The 20,522-nt window shown below is 39.3% G+C and overlaps 1 protein-coding gene across 2 annotated transcripts in view; it reads right to left on the bottom strand.

Moving 5' to 3' along the window:
* BZW2 (basic leucine zipper and W2 domains 2) overlaps positions 1–20,522 on the bottom strand; it is a 341,412-nt gene that overhangs the window by 63,097 nt on the left and 257,793 nt on the right. For both annotated transcript variants that reach the window (XM_053714118.1, XM_053714119.1), the window contains 2 exons: positions 12,404–12,513; positions 5,804–5,974 (listed from right to left, as the gene is read on the bottom strand). In XM_053714118.1, coding sequence (XP_053570093.1) covers positions 5,804–5,974; positions 12,404–12,513 — 281 coding nt within the window. The remainder of the gene's footprint in view (positions 1–5,803; positions 5,975–12,403; positions 12,514–20,522) is intronic.

The raw sequence follows: 20,522 nt of genomic DNA, 5'->3' as shown, positions 1-20,522 counted from the left end.
TTTATTTTCCCTAGCACAGGACTACCATATATACACATTAGAATAAACAGTTAGAGATCTCTTCATATATCACATATATGTATCACATATTGTATCTCATAATATAACCAGAAAGTACTATAATACCAGACCTTCTGCTAATAATAACGGTAGCTTATAAAAGTGTAGCTTATTATTACAAATAATAGTACTACAATTATGGATGAAGAACACATCGCTATCTACTATAATATACAGGTAAAAATATAATTCAGTATATACTAACCGGATGTGGGGCAAAGACAGCTAGCCTGGCATATTTCATTGGAGACGTGAATGAAAAGACATTTATAAATCAAGAGAGGATAACTACTGTGTAGTTTTAAAGAGATGGGAAAGGTAAAATGACACATGCATAATTAAAATGGAGCATGTCATTTTAAGACTTTTAAATTCACTTTTATTTTCAAATATACTTTAGTGTCTTCATATCCTTTGTTGAATAATACTATGTACATATTCTACACTACTGGAAACTAGCTGGTGATTTGTGGTTACACACATTTTACTCTTGTCATATGCTAGCTCCCAGTAGTGCATTGCTGCTCTGAAGCTGATTTTATCTATGTGTTTAATCCATTTCCAAGGGTTAACCACACAGTCATGTACAAACAATAGTGGAATAATAAAATGCTCTAACATATAAGAGCATTTTCTTTTTTGGCACTTTTATAGCCCTTATTTTAGAGGAAAGATTGCTCAGGACACCAAGGACATCTAGTGGCTAAACGCAAAACAACATCACTTTGTCGTAACTGAGCATTTTCAATTTCTCTATAAGGCTTTATTGGTGTGATTTACATTCTTCTACAAAAGATATGCATTCTAGGTGACATATTTTGTAGAGGTCCACAAAAGGAGTATGGACACTGAAGATACTGTGCACTACAACAGGAAGATATAATGTAATTCACAATGCATAATTAAACTTTAATTCTCATTTAAATGCAAATATTGTTTCCATCTGTGTTCCCTATAGTAAGCCAAGTACTTGATTCTAACCACACCTTAGTGAAGCATTAAAAATATTGTTTTATTTAAAAGCTCTCTAGATAGGAAACTATAAGGAACTTGCCTACAGTACTTTGACCTTTGACTAGAAAAGTGGTGCTTCCAAAAATAGTATCAATCCAAGACGCTCAAAACAAGAAACAAGGCATGATGAATAAATATCCACCTAACACTATATATTAATATCCAAACAATCTTTACTCTACATAAAATTATTATCATATGTCTCTTTCGACAGGTCAGTGTTACACACTAAAAGATCATCAACAAGGATCCTTTGTCAGATTTTCTTCAATTTAGGTATCCCTGGAACAGCAGATATACCTGCTGAACATATAGTGCCTTATATTTAACAGCTTGCCGGCATGGAGAGAAATCGTGCAAAATATTTGGGAATTTTTTAGACCTTGTATTGTAATGTAGGTGCCTCTCCTTCACATACAAAACCTGCATAGTAAGATAAATATCTTTCAAATTTAAATTTGTGTTTCTACCATTTTTTTAGGGACCTCCCCATACTGTAGAGATGGGTTAGATCATCTCACCTGAGCGGTGAGCTTTTGAATATCAGGCCCATAGACTGAAAACAATGCAGAAGAAATCGAGAAAATACAAAATGACAGTCCAAGTCTTCTATATAATGTTTTGCAAGCTTACCTAAAATAAACTAAAAAATGAAAAACATTTTAAGACCTTTTAAACAAGACATGGCAATGATTGGAGGAGTTGGAAGAAAGATTTATCTGAAGGATTCTCCTACATAAACAGAGGACATTAACAGACAAGAATGATCAGTTCTCCAAATTGAAATAAAGGCCGTGGAAAATTGATCAAGGCTTTCCTGGATCAATTACCAGCTTAAAGGGACATGAACCCCATTTTTTTTTCATGATTCAGACAGAGCTTACAATTTTCAAAAGTTTCCGATTTACTTCTATGATCAAATTAGCTTTGTTATCTTGTTATTCTTTGTTGAAAAGTCTAGACAGGTGGTGGGCAAATGTCTGGAGCACTACATGACAGGAAATAGTGTTGTGATCTATTGCTCTTGATGATGTATAAGATTGTTATAAAACTGCTGCCATATAATGCAGCAGACTCGTCCACACTCCTGAACTTTTCAACAAAGGATAATAAGAAAATAAATACAATTTGATAATATAAGTAAACTAGAAAGATGTTTAAAATTTTATTTTGTATCTAAATCATGAAAGACAACAATTGGGTTTAATGTCCTTTTTAGTCAACTTCTCCTGGAAGATGCCCAATCATTCCTCCTGCTAGAAAGTTCTAGCAGAACATTTACTAAACTAATTCCAAATTAAAGAAAAATCCTACAAGCTGTGAACAATCACAAAACGGTGCATTTTGAAGGTATTTCCATCCAGATATTTACATATTTGTCACACATAACTTAAAGGGACACTAAAGTTCCTTTAAGATAGAGCATGCAGTTATAAAATAGTTTCCAATCAAATTGTGCTCAGTATTTTTATACACATTCAGAGGGATTTTCTACTACTGAGTATGTGCAAGAGTTCACAGAGCATACGTATACAAGCCTGTGATTGGCTGATGGCTGTCATATGGAAAATAAATCTTTAAATTTGTCAGAAAAAAAACTACTACTCACTTAAAATTAAGCGTCTTTTATAATGCACTTGATCATTAAGCAATTCTACTGTATTCAATGGTTCTGTTAATTTACATTAGAATTACTTCAAAATAAAATAGTATGGGTATTTATTAAGGGTCTTTTTTAATATAATAAAATATTGAACTCCTGTTCTGTGATTAATGATGGAAGTGAAATTCTTTACAAATCATGAATCTTAACAGTGGAAGAAGTTTATTCAAAACCTCCTAGGAGTGGGCAGAAAGAAATCCAAAAGACCGTTTGAATTATTTTCTTATTTCTCCACAAACAAAGTAAAAATAAAATGGTCCAAATGAATAAAATAGCTTCATAGTATTTTAGAATTTAGATCAAATAAAGCAGTTAATCTTGTGACCTCTCACCATCAGAATTACATTAGACCTCATAATGGTACAGTTTTTCCATATGGATATGTAACAAATTATGTGTTTTTCTATATTTGATTTCATTTTTGTTTTACTTCATAAACATGTATATAATGCAAGGGACCCTGAGATAAATTGTTAATCAGTGTCTTGAAATGAGACTGTGGTTATTTCCACATTTGGTATGGATGCCGCCATGTTTGCATCATTCTGTCTGCTTGACAGACATCATTCATTGTTTAAACGATGATGTCCCATGATAGGTAATACCAAAAGTCAAACCTTTATCCTTTACCTATGCAGAATAATAAGTACTTCTGCTGTATAAGTGCTCCAGTTCAGCCCTCCTAACTCCAATTATATAGAAGCTGAACAGAATTAAGCATGAACATATATAATTTATTATTATTATCATTGGTTATTTGTAGAGCGCCAGCAGATTCCACAGCTCTATAAACATAAGCGATATACAAGGTAGCAATTATTGGGATCAAATGGGTAGAGGGCCCTGCCTAGAGTCGCATTGTTGTAGTCAGCTCTTGTGAAGGTGATCTGCGAGCAGTTGGGCTCTTAGGCTTACATTCTAAGGAGGTTCATGGCGGATAGCAATGGAGGAGAGGAACTGGTATTAGGAAAGGTTAGTGTAGGTTGTATGCATCCCTGAACAGAAGAGTCTTTAGAAAATATATGAAGTGAGCTTAACTCACCACTCAGAAATCTGTGTAGACCTTTCTACCTTGTCCAGTAGTCAGAGGAGATATGATATGGCTCTACGAAAGTGTGAGATAGAATAGCTTCAGATTATGCAACACCCAAACATTAGGTTTCTTCTGACTATCTGACTTCCCTTATTAGTGTAGAGCTTCAACTGTATCTTAGTAATATGATATAAGATACCACAGCTCGAAGACCCAAGAGAACTTTCACGTTGTAGTCTTTAAACATTCTTGGAAAATGTATCAAGCAAACCCCAATGTATGTATCAGCAACACAAAGCACTAACCAATGACCTTAATGTAATTAATATGTAGCATTCCTCCCCATCAAAGGGTGCAGTAATGTGTATTCATGCATATCCAATAGTATACATCAGCAGTTTACCTTGCTTACAATGTGACTGTACCTTCAACTAGGAAAATGCCTGTTTTACTTGGTTTGTAAGAGGAAAACTTTCAGAAAGTAGCCTTGAATTGAACACATTCTCTATTCTCATTACTAATATAACATATAGAAACACAGTTCAAAATAATATTTTAACCTGTTTGTGTTACAAACTAAAAGTATTTAGGGATTGACAGGACTATTTTCCATAGCTATCTTTGTTACATAAAATATATGTTTCTGTAGCAACAACTTAAAGAAACTAACTCATTTTAGGCAGGGATTTTTTTCTTCTTCAAGAAAACTTTGCTATTTTTAAAGATTACCTAAAAACATTCAGAATAGTCTAATCTAAGGCACAGGACTTCCAATAGGGCTGTCTAAAGTATTATATATGTCACTCCATTTCCCAACCAACATATTATCTTGGTATAATCATGAGTGGAAGTTTAATTTCTTTGATCCAACAATCCCAGTGTTATTCATTAAAGCAACAAGTAAATATTGGTGGTAATATAAGCAATATAAAATGTAATATGTATATTCTCCTGGATTTGTACAATAATAAATATGCAACACTGAAACTTGCTAAAATATTTCTCTTCGGCTATCCACAAAAAAATCCGATGTAGCCTCTTATGTGCAGGAAAAAGCTGAACACTGATTTCGATGTTCTTTTAAAAAGTTAATCTACAACAACATATTCTCTTCTCTCCTGATCAGTACACTTAAAAAATAATAATATATTTTAAAAAGTTATTTTAAAGGGACATTAAAGTTAAAGGGACAGTCTACGCCAGAATTTTTATTTTTAAAAAAGAAAGATAACCCCTTTATTACCAATTCCCCAGTTTTGCATAACCAACACAGTTATATTAAGATATGTTTTACCTCGTGTGATTACCTTGTATCTAAGCCTCTGCAGACTGAACCCTTTATTTAAGTTCTTATGACAGACATGCATTTTAGACAATCAGTGCTGACTCCTAGGTAATTCCACAGAAGTGAGCACAATGCTATCTATATTGAACACATGAACTAGCTGTCTAGCTGCAAAAACTGTCAAAATGCACTGAGATAAGAGGTGGCCTCCAAGGGTTTAGAAATTAGCATATGAGTCTGCCTAGGCTTAGCTTTAAACAAAGAATACCAAGGAAACAAAGCAAATTGTATGGTAAAAGTAAATTGGAAAGTTGTTTAAAATTGCAAGCCCTATCTAAATAATGCAAGTTTCATTTTGACTAGACTGTCCCTTTAGACTTTCATGATACAGACAGAGAATGCAAATGTAAACACATTTCTAATTTACTTTAATTACATAAATTGTTTTGTTCATTTGGAATCCTTTGTTGAAAAGGATAGCTAGGTAGGCTCAGGAGCAGAAATGCACCACTGGGAGATAGTTGGTGATTGGTGGCTGCACATATATGCCTCATCATTGGTTGACCAGATGAGTTCAGCTAGCTCCCAGTAGTGCACTGTTTAGCCTTCAACTAATTAATGATATCAAAAGTATAAAGCAAATATAATAATTGAAGTAAACTGCAAAGTTGGTTAAAATTGTAATTACTTTCTGAATAATGAAAGACACATTTATGAGGTTTTCCCATTGAAATATATGTTGATTTACCTCTTTTATGGGACATTCCTGAGATAGGCGCTCCTGTAGCTCTTTCTGAAGTTCTTTACGTGTTCCAAGTGACTTCTGTACTCTTATAAAATCAGAAAGCTCTTTCAGGTTGGCATCAGTAAAATATTTAGCAAAGTGTTCAACATTTTGCCTATTTGCTGGAAAAAGTTCCTGAAATAAAACAAAATTTTTATTTTTTTTCATTTACAAATTACAAAAAAAAAGACAAACCTTGCAATCCTACCCCCATGGAAAAGCCTCTTAAATTGTGACAACTTTCAGAAGCTATGACTCCTAAAATTCTGTTCCCAATTCATATCTTTGTAGATTCTTCTACATCTATTTGTACATAAAATCAACTCATTGCTTGTACAAATTGTATAGTTGGTTCCTCAGTATAAGAGAATGCATCCCAAGTCTCGTACATATTTGTTAACCCCTTTCTCAAAGGGACAGTAAAATAAAAATCAAACTATCATGATTCTGAGAGTACATGCAAAATTAAACAACTTTCCAATTTACTTTTATTATCTTATTTGCTTTGTTCTTCTGGTAGCCATTATTGAAAAGCATACCTAGGTAGGCTCAGGAGCAGCAATGTACCACAGAAAGCTAGCTGTTGATTGCTGGCTGCCCATATATGCCTCTTGTCATTGGCTGACCAGATATGTTTATCTAGTTCCCAGTAGTGCATTGCTGTTCCTTTTCATCAAAGGATACTAAAGAACAAATTTGAAAATAGAAATAAATTGGTAATGTGTTTAAAATCGTATACTTTATCTGAATCATGAAGCTTTAATTTTGAGTTTACTCTTTCATATGAAACCTGAACATACAGTTCTTAATATTCTGTATTAATTCAAACTGACTTTTCATCAAATAGAATAAAAACCCTGAAATCTGTCGTCAGCTCACAAATATGTCCACAGCATATATAAATATATTTATATTTTTATATATGTACACATACACAGTATATATATATATATATATATATATATATATATATATATATTAATAAAAAGGTGTTAAAAGGGATATGGTATATGGCAAGGTGATGACTAGAAAGGGCTCCAATGTAGACATGTATAGACACTTTTGAGCCCTTCACATTCAAATTACTTGAGACATGCAATATCATTTTTATTAATTTTTAAAACAGTGGCTCAGTTTTCAGGGCTCTGGAGTTAACAGTGGCTTAGGATGTGAACCCAGTACAGTCTGTGAGTGCGGTCCATTCCTGTGTTTTGACCAGTCAACACAGTAGATTTGCATAATCAACAAATGCAAGATAACAAGACAATGCAATAACACTTAGTCTGAACTTCAAATAATTAGTAGATTTGTTTTCTGACAATTTTAAAAGTTATGTATTTTTCCACTCCCCCTGTACCATGTGACAGCCATCAGCCAATCACAAATGCATACACGTACCATGTGACAGCCATCAGCCATTCACAAATGCATACACACTTATTCTTGCACATGCTCAGTAGGAGCTGGTGACTCAAAAAGTTTAAATATAAATAGACTGTGCACATTTTGTTAATAGAAGTAAATTGGAAAATGGCATGCTCTAACTGAATAATAAAAGTTTAATTTTGATTGAGTGTCCCTTTAACATATGGGAGATTACAAAAAGCCTGTGTCACGCTGGGAGGTTCCCAGTTGGTTTGTTTGAAAGTATGCATTTTGAGGGTGCTGGTTTAGGGTCCCAGGAAGGGGGAAACATTGACATGGTCCTGGGTTTGATCCTTTGGCACCAAATGTAACTGACTTCCCTCAGTTTTGCTTTTAAACATTACTGAGTATCTGCTGGCGAGTCCCAGGTTTTCTGTGTGTTTTATATATATATATATATATATATATATATATACTTACCAGCCACTTTATTAGATACACCTTGCTAGTACCAGGTTGAACCCCCTTCTGTCTTCAGAACTGCCTTAATTCTTCGTGGCAAAGATTCAACAAGGTGTTGGAAATATTCCTCATACATTTTGGTCCATATTGGCATGATAGCATCACGCAGTTGCTGCAGATTTGTCAGCTGCACACCCATGATGCAAATCTGCCATTCCACCACACCCCAAAGGTGCTCTATTGGACTGAGATCTGGTGACTGTGAATGGCATTGGAGTACAGTAAACTCATTGTCAAGTTCAAGAAACCAGTTTGAGATTATTTGAGCTTTGTGACGGTGCATTATCCTGCTGGAAGTAGCCATCAGAAGATGGGTACAGTCATAAAGGGATGGACATGGTCAGCAACAATATTCAGGTAGGCTGTGGCGTTTAAACAATGCTAAATTGGTACTAAGGGGCCCAAAGTGTGCCAAGAAAATATCCCCCACACCATTATACCACCACCACCAGCCTGAACTATTGATACAAGGCAGGATGGATCCATTCTTTCATGTTTACGCCAAATTCTGACCATACCATCTGAATGTTGCAGCCGAATTGTATCCTCAGTTTCCTGTTCTTAGCTGACAGGAGTGGCACACAGTGTGGTCTTCTGCTAATGTAGCCCATCTGCTTCAAAGTTTGATGTGTTGTGCATTCAGAGATGGTATTCTGCCTACCTTGGTTGTAACGAGTGGTTATTTAAGTTACTGCTGCCTTTCTATCATCTCAAACCAGTCTGCCCATTCTCCTCTGACCTCAACAAGGCATTTTCGTCCATATAACTGGATATTATTTTTTTTGGGACCATTCTCTGTAATCCCTAGAGATGGTTGTGCGTAAAAATCCCAGTAGATCATCAGTTTTGTATATACTCAGACCAGCCTGTCTGGCACCACCAACCATGCCACGTTGAAAGTCACTTAAATCCCCTTTCTTCCCCATTCTGATGCTCGGTTTGAACTTCAGCAAGTGGTCTTCACCACGTCTTGTTCCCTAAATGCATTGAGTTGCTGCCATGTGATTGGCTGATTGGCAATTTGTGTTACAAAGCAATTGAACAGGTGTACTTAATAAAGTGGCCGGTGAGTGTGTGTGTGTGTATATATATATATATATATATATATATATATATATATAAACACTCAGAGAAAGTCCAGCACTCGCTTATAAGCTCTCAGCTAAGATTAAAAGCAAAACTAACCAACTCTTCCAGTTTTGCTTTTAATCGTAGCTGAAAGCTTGTAAGCGAGTGCTAGACTTTCTCTGTGTGTTGTATTAATTTATTTTGTAATTTTCCCTATGGGCCTTGCACCTAGACTTGTCTGGGCTTAACTACCTGTGACTCTGGAGACAGCACAGCTTCCTGAGTGTGCTATTAGCACCCAGGGCTGAGCATGTTGCAGGGTCATGGGATGTATACCCAGTCCAGTCCGAGATAGCAGTCCCCTTCCATGTTTTGTATATGTCTAGGGTGATTACATAAGTCTATGAACCCTGAATTGTTCCCAGTTTGTTTGATTGAGAGCTGGCATTTGTATGGCTGTATTAGGGACCCAGGTTTTGGAAGAGACCTTGACGTGGTACCTGGACTTGTCTCATTTGGCCAGATGCGGTAACTAACTCTTCCAGTTTTGCTTTGAATCTTAGCTGAGAGCTTGTAAGCGAGTGCTGGACTTTCTCTGTGTGTTGTATTAATTTATTTTGTAATTTTCCCTATGGGCCTTGCAACCAGAATTGTCTGGTGTTAATTGCCTGTGACTCTGGATACAGCGCAGCTTCCTGAGAGTGCTATTAGCACCCAGGGCTGAGCATGCTGCAGGGTTATGGGATGTGTACCCAGTCCAGTCTGAGGGGCATATTTATCAAGCTGTCCGCCTTCAGCGATGTCTGTTGGACATGATCCGCTGATCGGATCATATCAGACAGACATTTGATAAATAGGCCCCTTAGAGTGCAGTCCCCTTCCGTGTTTTGTATATATATATATATATATATATATACATACATACATATATATTCGTATAGCAGGCCTTAAATGTGAACATGAGTGATGCGTGGACAAAATAAAAAAAAAAGTAGCACGCGACTTATAATCTGGCTATGTGGAGCTAACTTGCTACTATATGCATGAATATAATGTCACTTTAATACTCGAATATATATATATATATATATATATATATACACAAATATTACTATTGCAACAGATCAATAAAACTGAAATTGGTGTCAAGGTAAGTGACAATGGCCAGTAGAAATTATTACAGCAGAAAAAAACAAGGTAGTATGGAGCTTGGAGGCCCGTGTTTCTGGTGAGCCTTCAAACTCGCCAGAAACACCAGTTATGTGTTAATTCCATAGCTGAATAACCTGTCCGCCTGCTCTGAGGAGGCGGAGAGCGATTGCCAGAAATACAATTGGATTGATTGACACCCCCTGCTAGCGGCTGATTGGCCGTGAATCTGCAGGGGGCAGCATTGCACCAGCAGTTCACAAGACCTGCTGGTGCAATGCTGAATGCGGAGAGCGTAATGCTGTCCGCATTCAGCGATGTCTGTTGGACATGATCCGCTGATCAGATCATATCAGACAGACATTTGATAAATAGGCGCCTTAGAGTGCAGTCCCCTTCCGTGTTTTGTATATATATATATATATATATATATATAAATATATATTCGTATAGCCGGCCTTAAATGTGAACATGAGTGATGCGTGGACAAAATAAAAATAAAAGTAGTACGCGACTTATAATCTGGCTATGTGGAGCTAACTTGCTACTATATGCATGAATATAATGTCACTTTAATACTCGAACATATATATATATATATATATATATATATATATATATATATATATATATATATATATATATATATACAGGGAGTGCAGAATTATTAGGCAAGTTGTATTTTTGAGGATTAATTTTATTATTGAACAACAACCATGTTCTCAATGAACCCAAAAAACTCAATAATATCAAAGCTGAATATTTTTGGAAGTAGTTTTTAGTTTGTTTTTAGTTTTAGCTATTTTAGGGGGATATCTGTGTGTGCAGGTGACTATTACTGTGCATAATTATTAGGCAACTTAACAAAAAACAAATATATACCCATTTCAATTATTTATTTTTACCAGTGAAACCAATATAACATCTCAACATTCACAAATATAAATTTCTGACATTCAAAAACAAAACAAAAACAAATCAGTGACCAATATAGCCACCTTTCTTTGCAAGGACACTCAAAAGCCTGCCATCCATGGATTCTGTCAGTGTTTTGATCTGTTCACCATCAACATTGCGTGCAGCAGCAACCACAGCCTCACAGACACTCTTCAGAGAGGTGTACTGTTTTCCCTCCTTGTAAATCTCACATTTGATGATGGACCACAGGTTCTCAATGGGGTTCAGATCAGGTGAACAAGGAGGCCATGTCATTAGATTTTCTTCTTTTATACCCTTTCTTGCCAGCCACGCTGTGGAGTACTTGGACGCGTGTGATGGAGCATTGTCCTGCATGAAAATCATGTTTTTCTTGAAGGATGCAGACTTCTTCCTGTACCACTGCTTGAAGAAGGTGTCTTCCAGAAACTGGCAGTAGGACTGGGAGTTGAGCTTGACTCCATCCTCAACCCGAAAAGGCCCCACAAGCTCATCTTTGATGATACCAGCCCAAACCAGTACTCCACCTCCACCTTGCTGGTGTCTGAGTCGGACTGGAGCTCTCTACCCTTTACCAATCCAGCCACGGGCCCATCCATCTGGCCCATCAAGACTCACTCTCATTTCATCAGTCCATAAAACCTTAGAAAAATCAGTCTTGAGATATTTCTTGGCCCAGTCTTGACGTTTCAGCTTGTGTGTCTTGTTCAGTGGTGGTCGTCTTTCAGCCTTTCTTACCTTGGCCATGTCTCTGAGTATTGCACACCTTGTGCTTTTGGGCACTCCAGTGATGTTGCAGCTCTGAAATATGGCCAAACTGGTGGCAAGTGGCATCTTGGCAGCTGCACGCTTGACTTTTCTCAGTTCATGGGCAGTTATTTTGCGCCTTGGTTTTTCCACACGCTTCTTGCGACCCTGTTGACTATTTTGAATGAAACGCTTGATTGTTCGATGATCACGCTTCAGAAGCTTTGCAATTTTAAGGGTGCTGAATCCCTCTGCAAGATATCTCACTATTTTTGACTTTTTTGAGCCTGTCAAGTCCTTCTTTTGACCAATTTTGCCAAAGGAAAGGAAGTTGCCTAATAATTATGCACACCTGATATAGGGAGTTGATGTCATTAGACCACACCCCTTCTCATTACAGAGATGCACATCACCTAATATGCTTAATTGGTAGAACGCTTTCGAGCCTATACAGCTTAGAGTAAGACAACATGCATAAAGAGGATGATGTAGTCAAAATACTCATTTGCCTAATAATTCTGCACTCCCTGTATACACAAATATTACTATTGCAACAGATCAATAAAACTGAAATTGGTGTCAAGGTAAGTGACAATGGCCAGTAGAAATGATCACAGCAGAAAAAAACAAGGTAGTCCTAATAAGACTATTGCAGATTTCATTTTTATTATTCTACAGTACTTTGTGCACTTCAAGTTATAAAACATTATAATTTATATTGATAGTTGAGCTTTTAGAATTCTACTACCACAAAGTCATATATAAATATATACTTACTAGTAATCTTTTATCAAGGTTTGCTTTTCGTAAGGATGATGTCACGGCACTGCCATCCTTTTCTGCCATCCATGTTTTGAAAAGCTTTACAGCAAATGATGCAGAAATACCTGCACATGAAGAAAAAAAGAACGGTTATTGTAAATTGATTGTTCTGAGAAATCTCTGTGGCTGTATATTGAGAGAACATTTGCAGAATCCTGGAATCACAATTATAAAGGCTTCTACAATAATAACATATGCCCACAAAACAGCAGGTACTATCCACAGGTTTGTGTAGCAAATTGTATTAGGTTGTGCACCGAGGGATTTTTTTTTAGGTGACAAAATATGTGAATAGAAAGGACATTCATTTTAATTCACTTTCAAGATCTCTTTACCTCGTTGTGCTTGAAATTTTTGTTGGTCTATATGCAATGCAAAAAAACCCAGCTCTTCTGCCCTTGTCCTTCATTCTGAACAAAATGTGTTATTTGGAACACAATGTATATGCTGGCAGGTTGGTTCAAATATATTAAAAAAAAATATAAGCATAAATACTATACTTGAGTTAAAAAAATACAGTATATTTCATTGGTAGGTTTGCTTTTTATAATAAATTCAAGACAATTAAAGTTTCAACCTGTTTTTAAAGTTGTACTGGGTGCCATAATGACCATGTATAAAAGGAACTCTAGTTTTTATAGGGCATAGCTTGCGACACATGGTTACAGAGAGGTAAAATACATTCGCTGTGGGGGGCAGAGCCGGCCGAGAACGAACATGGCCGCATTCTCTTAGAGCTCCGATACAGCTGAAGCCAAGGACACTATAACGGGGGTGTTATTCCCTATACCCAACACCAAAAGGCATGGTTAAACGCCACAGAACAAGGGGGACTTGAGATGCCGGCATAATTTTCACTGCCTTTATATTTCAGACGCGCACAACCCGGGACAGAAGCTCCGGCCTGGTAACTGCACAGATTGAGTAGCGCAGCTGAAATACTGCACCCGGCGGAGAGAGAGACTGCTCCTGGATCTTGAGACCTGTACCAACCTGGAGAGAGCTGCGTGTGTACCCCTCAGGGGACAGATATTGACACACTTCTAAATCCCCCACGCTAAGTCTCTATAAACGAGTACCCGCTCATAACTTAAACCACAAAGCTAGTTTTACGGAATCCCACGTGGCTGGCCCTGGGCGGTATAACGCAGTTCCATAGACTTTGCCTCAACGTTATTCACACCCATTGTGATTAATCCCCTTGGGAAGGGCTTAAGAAAGCATTGCCACCACGACCAGCATATTTTAGGTTAACTGTGAGCTCGCCGCAGACCCTGAAAGTGTTAAGTGTAAAAGCCCAAGACACTGCCATGGCAGCCAGAAACAAAACAAAAAGTGACAAAGCCACAAAACATCTAACAGCACAAGGCAACAAATTCAATGCCTTCTTTAAAACTTTAGAGGGCTCCACTTCTTGCACGGAAGAATCACCCACAGCTGACACACAGGACAGGGCAGATGAAACCCTGCTGGGGCCAGAAAGCCATTCCACTTTAGTCACAAAAGCAGATCTCAGCTCGCTGCCTACAAAAGATGACCTCTCTAATTTTATTAATCAAGTTAACAACACCATCAAAGAGGGGTTAGCCAGTGTAAAACGGGAGGTTAATGCCCTGGGACACAGAGTCTTGCAGCTGGAAGAACAGTACGAAGAAACCTCCAAGACCTCTGATAACATGGCGATAGCACTTGAACATCAGAACTCCACTATTTTACAGTTACAAGCCCAAGTAGAGGATCTGGACAACAGGGGTAGGCACCAGAATTTACGGATTAGAGGAGTCCCTGAACAAATCCTACCCCCTCAAATATCATCCTATTTACAAAATTTATTTAAATACCTGCTGGAACTAAGGACTGAAGAAAACATCCCAATTGATAGGGCCCACAGGGTTCTCAGGGCTAGACCGCCCTCCTCAGCCCCCCCCAGGGACATCATACTATGCTGTCACAGATTCTCTGACAAGGAAAGAATCCTACAGGCAGCTAGGAAGAAATTTGGCGAAGACCTAATTCAAGTTTATGCGGATCTAAGTGCGTTAACACTAGCCAAACGTAATGAAGCGAGATATCTGACCTTACATATGACAGATCTCGACACCCAATACCAATGGGGATTCCCATTCACCATTAAAGTCACGAAGGGGGACAAAACTTACACCTACAAAGATGCTGAGGATTTGGAGGATTTTTGCCGCCAGCTGGACATACCTCAACCTTCCTTACCATCACTAAAAGACAATGTCAGTGCTCCCAGATCACAGCCTAACCTCCCACCAAGACCACAAAGACCAGAGTGGACAACAGTTCCGAAAAAGAAAAGAAACACCAATTCTTCCCAACAGAACCCAACCGGGAACACATCTGAGCCATCATGAAGAGCTCTAGGTTGAAAGACCCCGGACCTGCTTTAACAGTATTCAAAGGACTGTGGTAACACTGAATGGACTCTATAATCATAAGGTTACCGGACCTTCATATATATAAAGTCCCACCACCCCAGGTCCAATGTAGCGCCATAGTCATACCTCTATTGAACATCCAAGTTTCCCCTCCCCCTTGATTTACACACTCTCACAATTTACTGTGTTGTAAGCTTTGTCCCTTAGGCTAGGCCAACCTAGTATTTAACTGCTAGTTTACCCCCCACTTAGGTAGTAATTGTGTTATTGCTCCCTAAGAGATAGAGTTGGAAATCCCCAACTCAATGCTAAGTGTTATGCAGTATGTTAAAAATGTTATGCTCTTGATATGCTTATTTCTTACTTTCATTTTTTCCTCCTCCTTACCTTTCTCCTTCCTTCTCAGCTCAGCCTCCACCGTGGGCGCCAGCCGACCCTACCTAAATGCTGTCTTACTACTAAGTGCCTTCACTCCTCTCCTGACCACCATTCACAGGTTTGCTACACCTCCCCGTGACAGATCACATCAGGTAAGATCCCAAATTCATATGCTTATAAATCACATTCAGGACCCACCATGACTGACAAAACATTAGTTATTCTATCACAGAATGTAAAGGGCCTCAAATCGCCCACTAAACGGTCTATAGCACTGAGAAGCTTCGCTAAACAGTCAGACTCTATCGTGTTTGTCCAAGAGACTCACTTCCTAAAAGACGCAGAACCTAAATTTACCTCAAAATACCACCCTCTATGTTACCTCAACTCCCTACATACCAAGAAGAAAAATGGCGTAGGCATACTAATACACAACAACTTACAGTTTAATCTTACAAAGCAAATAGTGGACGCAGAAGGCAGAATTCTAATTCTGGTAGGCTACCTCTTCAACAACCCAGTGACCCTAGTGAATGTTTATGCACCCAACTCTAGCAAATCCACATTCTTCCACCGTCTACTGAAATTAGTGACAGAAAATAAGAAGGGTACTCTAATACTAGGAGGAGACATAAATACAGCTCTTGACCCAAGACTAGATATTTCTACCAGTGCAGGGCTGGCGAGGAGCAAACCCCCCAATGCCATATATAACTGCTTCTCCCTGCTGGGACTCATAGATATTTGGAGAGTTCAGCACCCGACCCAAAAAAACTACACCTTTTATTCATATCCTTGGTCGGTATACATAAGGATTGACTATATATTAATCAACAGAAATCACCTATCTCTGGTCAAAGACTCATCCATAGAAGCCACCCCATGGTCGGACCACTCCCGAGTGGAGATTGAGCTGTTGTGGCCTAACCACCCAACCACACAGTTCGTGTGGAGGATGGATGACTCCCTTCTCCGCACCCCTCCCATCAAGAAATCCCTAGAGAAATCCCTAATGGAATATTTTAGATTCAATGATACTCCGGAAACAAGTATCAGTACAGTCTGGACGGCCCACAAAGCAGTAATCAGGGGAGAATGCATTAAACATTCTACTTTCAGGAAAAGGACATATAACAAAGAGTTGGAGTCCTTAACGACTCAACTCTCAGACCTAGAACTCCGACACAAAAATGCCCCGTCAGACACAACTCTTTATAACCAGATAGTGAAAGTCAGACAGGACCTCAATAAATTATTACTGAAAGAGGCCCAGAGGAGAGCCCTCAACATTAGGAAATTGTATGCGTACGAGGGTAAAGAGCCCAAACGAGCAAAAGCCAGATACAAAAACTGGCTTCCACTAACAACCACTACATATATGATAACAAACAGATAGCGAACTGCCTGAGCCAATTTTACTCTAAATTATACAATCTTGAAGCCCCCGCTACCCCCGAACACCTAGAACACATGCAGTCCTACATCGACTCAGCCAACATAGCTAAACTGGAGACCCTACAGAGGGACACAATGGAAGAGCCAATATCAATAGGAGAGGTGACCAGAGCAATACGTAACTTACCTAACGGAAAGGCACCCGGCCCTGACGGCTTCTCAAACACCTACTATAAATCCTTTGCACACATCATAGCCCCACGTCTAACTAAATTGTTCAATACATTGGACGAGAGCCATACACTGCCAACGGAAATGTTAAAGGCGCACATAGCGGTAATACCCAAACCTGACAAGGACCCTACTAACCCCAGCAGTTACAGACCCATTTCCCTCCTCAACACAGACATCAAGATCCTGGGCAGGATCTTAGCGAACCGAATTAATAAATTCCTGCATACCCTAATTCATGCAGACCAGGTAGGCTTTGTTCCAGGGAAAGAGGCCAGAGACAACACAATTAGAGCATTCACCCTTGCATGCCTAGCTAAACAACAGGGTATCCCCTCGGTCCTGATTGCGCCAGATGCAGAAAAAGCGTTCGATCGCATAAACTGGAACTTCCTAAGGAAAACCTTAGTAGCACAAGGTTTTGGCCCCAAAATGATAACTCGAATCTTCAGCCTATATACATCCCCCACAGCGCAGGTTAGGGCAAATGGGATGTTATCCGAATCCTTTAGTATACAAAATGGTACCAGACAGGGCTGTCCACTGTCGCCCATCTTATTTATCCTTTCCATGGAAGTCCTAGCCACACTTATACGACAAGACACAGATATCGACGAAACCAAATTGGCCCACACAACTTCAAAATAGCTCTATATGATGATGATGTGCTATTTACATTATCAAACCCCCTTTCCTTGATCCCAAAATTATTAACACAACTTGACACTTTTGGCAAATACTCCGACTTCTTGATCAATAAAGACAAATCAGAGATCCTAAATATCTTCCTCACACAGGAGGACCTGGGGGCGGTAACGGCAGTCTGCCCTTTGACATTACAACATAAATCACTCAAATATCTAGGTACCCAGTTGTCCCCCAACCTTACCCAACTCTTTGACGAAAACTACCTGGCCCTCTCCCGATGAATTCAACAAGACCTTCAGACCTGGTCGGCCAAGCCCCTCACATGGTGGGGGCGCACCCAAAGCATCAAAATTACAGTCCTGCCCAGGATCTTATACCTATTCCAAGCACTCCCAATACCCGATCCCAGATGGTTCACATCCCGACTACAAAAACACATTAACTCATTCATATGGGGGAGTATCAAACCCAGAGTCCATAGGGACACTATGTATAGATCTTATGTAAACGGGGGTCTGGGCTTGCCATGCATAGCTGACTACTTAGATGCGATTACATTACAAAGATTAATAGATTGGCACAGATCTAAGGAATCCAAGGCTTGAGTGGCTATTGACTCACATATACTTAAAGTGCCTGACGTGGGTGCCCTTTGCTGGGTCCCCAAAGATCTTAGGCCACCCCAATGCACCGCCATAGCAACCTTTCGTGGGGTGTTCGAGTCCTGGGACTCGATATTACAACGAAGGAAACAAATATCAGGTATCCGTTCCCCACTTTTCCCAATCCCCATCAATGCTGAATTGAGGGAGGTCTAGATAAGGGTCAGCAAAGGGTGGGGGAATGGGGTTATACCACTCCTCTTAAAGATTTCATTATACAAGGAAAACTTAAGCAACGTGACACCCTGGTGACAATAGCGGGGGGTAGGTACACCAACTGGCTTAAATATTCACAACTAGACCACTTCATAGCCACATCCCCCATAAACAAGACTTCCTCAGAGATCTTACACCATTTGAAAAACACTGCACCTCTGATACCCCCGCGAGACACTCTCTTTCACTAGCTAGGAAAATTATACAGGCAGACCACTCACACCAGATCCCCTCATACACACAAAAGTGGCAACTAGACCTGGAATCAGATATCCCAGTCGAAGACTGGCAAAAAATCTTCATACATAATAAAAGGGCCTCAACCTCCCCTCAATCATTAGAGCTAAACTTTAAAGTATTGATGAGGTGGTACCTCACTCCCTCAAGGCTCCACTCAATTTACCCCAATGCTTCAGACCGATGCTGGAGAGGATGCACAGAAAGGGGCAGCTACCTACACATGTGGTGGACCTGTACTAAGCTACTCCCTTTGTGGCGTGGGATAAAAAGACACTTTCAAACCCTACTGTCACAGGACTTTACCCTATCGCCTCGCATAGCCCTACTTAACGACATTCCGAGCCTATCCTGCAAACTCAGACAGACCCTTCTCCAGATAGGTCTAACGGGAGCCAAGGCCCTGATAGCCCTTTATTGGAAATCCGTGTATACCCCAAGCATCGCAGACTGGTCAGACAAAATAGCTGACCTGCTGATTCTGGAGGAATTAGGCTACGCTAAATGAAACAAATTGAACTTCCTAGCAGAAGTATGCTTCTTGTGGGAAACCCACCCTCTGCAGTGTTAGGGAGGCCAAGACGGACATGACAGCTATGTCCCGACTCCCTACACCCTCCCACTCGCTCAATGCGACTTGATTCACACTACACCATATCAGATGACTCAATCACAACACGACAGCATCCAATTGCACCTTATACTACGACCCGGATTCCGTTAGCCCCAAGACCCTACATGAAACTAACCTATTCACAACGTGCAGACCTTCCACACTCCATAATTCAGGACCTCTCACGTCCAAATCTCACTTTGTCACGGTGGAGCGCCTGAAGAGCTGACCCTCATCCCCCTCCCCCATTTCTTTCTCTTTTTCTTATCTTTCCCTACTTTACTCGCCCGTCTCCCGGGCCGTTATTTTGTGCAACTACAGAAGCCAGAATCAGCCACTTACCTCCCCCGTGGGGGATGGTTTACTACCTTGCTATGCCTTACTGGTGTATGTAACTGTTTCAGCGTTAATAGTGTGAATTATTGATTGTTTGTCAATTGTTCTAATATGAATAAAAAAAAATACATTCGCTGTTATATTTAAAATGTTTAAATAACCCATATTCTCTACACAAGTGTGTGCTACAAAGTTATCTTCTCCATAGAAAACTGATTTTATTATGAAAAGCCCCATTTCTTTTGAATCTCAGTGTAACAACATGCCACTGGTTATATAAGACATATGAGACATGGGGGCCTATCTATCAAGCAGTTATGAAGCAGCGGTCACAAAGACCGCTACTCCATAACCTGTCCGCCTGCTCTGAGCAGGCGGACAGACATCGCCGGAATTCAACCCGATCGAGTACGATCGGGTTGATTGACAACCCCCCTGCTGGCGGCCCATTGGGCGCGAGTCTGCAGGGGGCAGCGTTGCACCAGCAGCTCTTGTGAGCTGCTGGTGCAATGCTGAATAATGGAGTGCATATTGCTCTCCGTATTCAGCGAGGTCTGGTGGAGCTGATCCGCACTGTCGGATCAGGTCAGCCAGACTTTCTTAAATAGAGGCCATGGTCTTACAGACCATACAGACTTTACTGCATCAATTCAAAATACAGCAAAAACACAGCAAACTAATATAATCTGCTATAATTATATGAATGATTATGAAACCTATTGTGTAAAAACTATAAAGCCACACCACACATATCATTTATAAGAAACATTGGAGATGTAACTTGCAATATATTGGATAAACAAAAGGCATGTTTGCTATTAATAAAAACTGAACGGTGGATTACAGTATGATGAACCACATGATAGAAAAACATAATTTATGTAAGAACTTACCTGATAAATTCATTTCTTTCATATTGGCAAGAGTCCATGAGCTAGTGACGTATGGGATATACA

This window comes from Bombina bombina, chromosome 5 (genome assembly GCF_027579735.1).
Source record: "Bombina bombina isolate aBomBom1 chromosome 5, aBomBom1.pri, whole genome shotgun sequence".
NCBI lineage: Eukaryota > Metazoa > Chordata > Amphibia > Anura > Bombinatoridae > Bombina > Bombina bombina.
The sequence above is the reverse complement of the archived record's forward strand: the minus strand, read 5'-3'. Positions and strand labels throughout refer to the sequence as shown.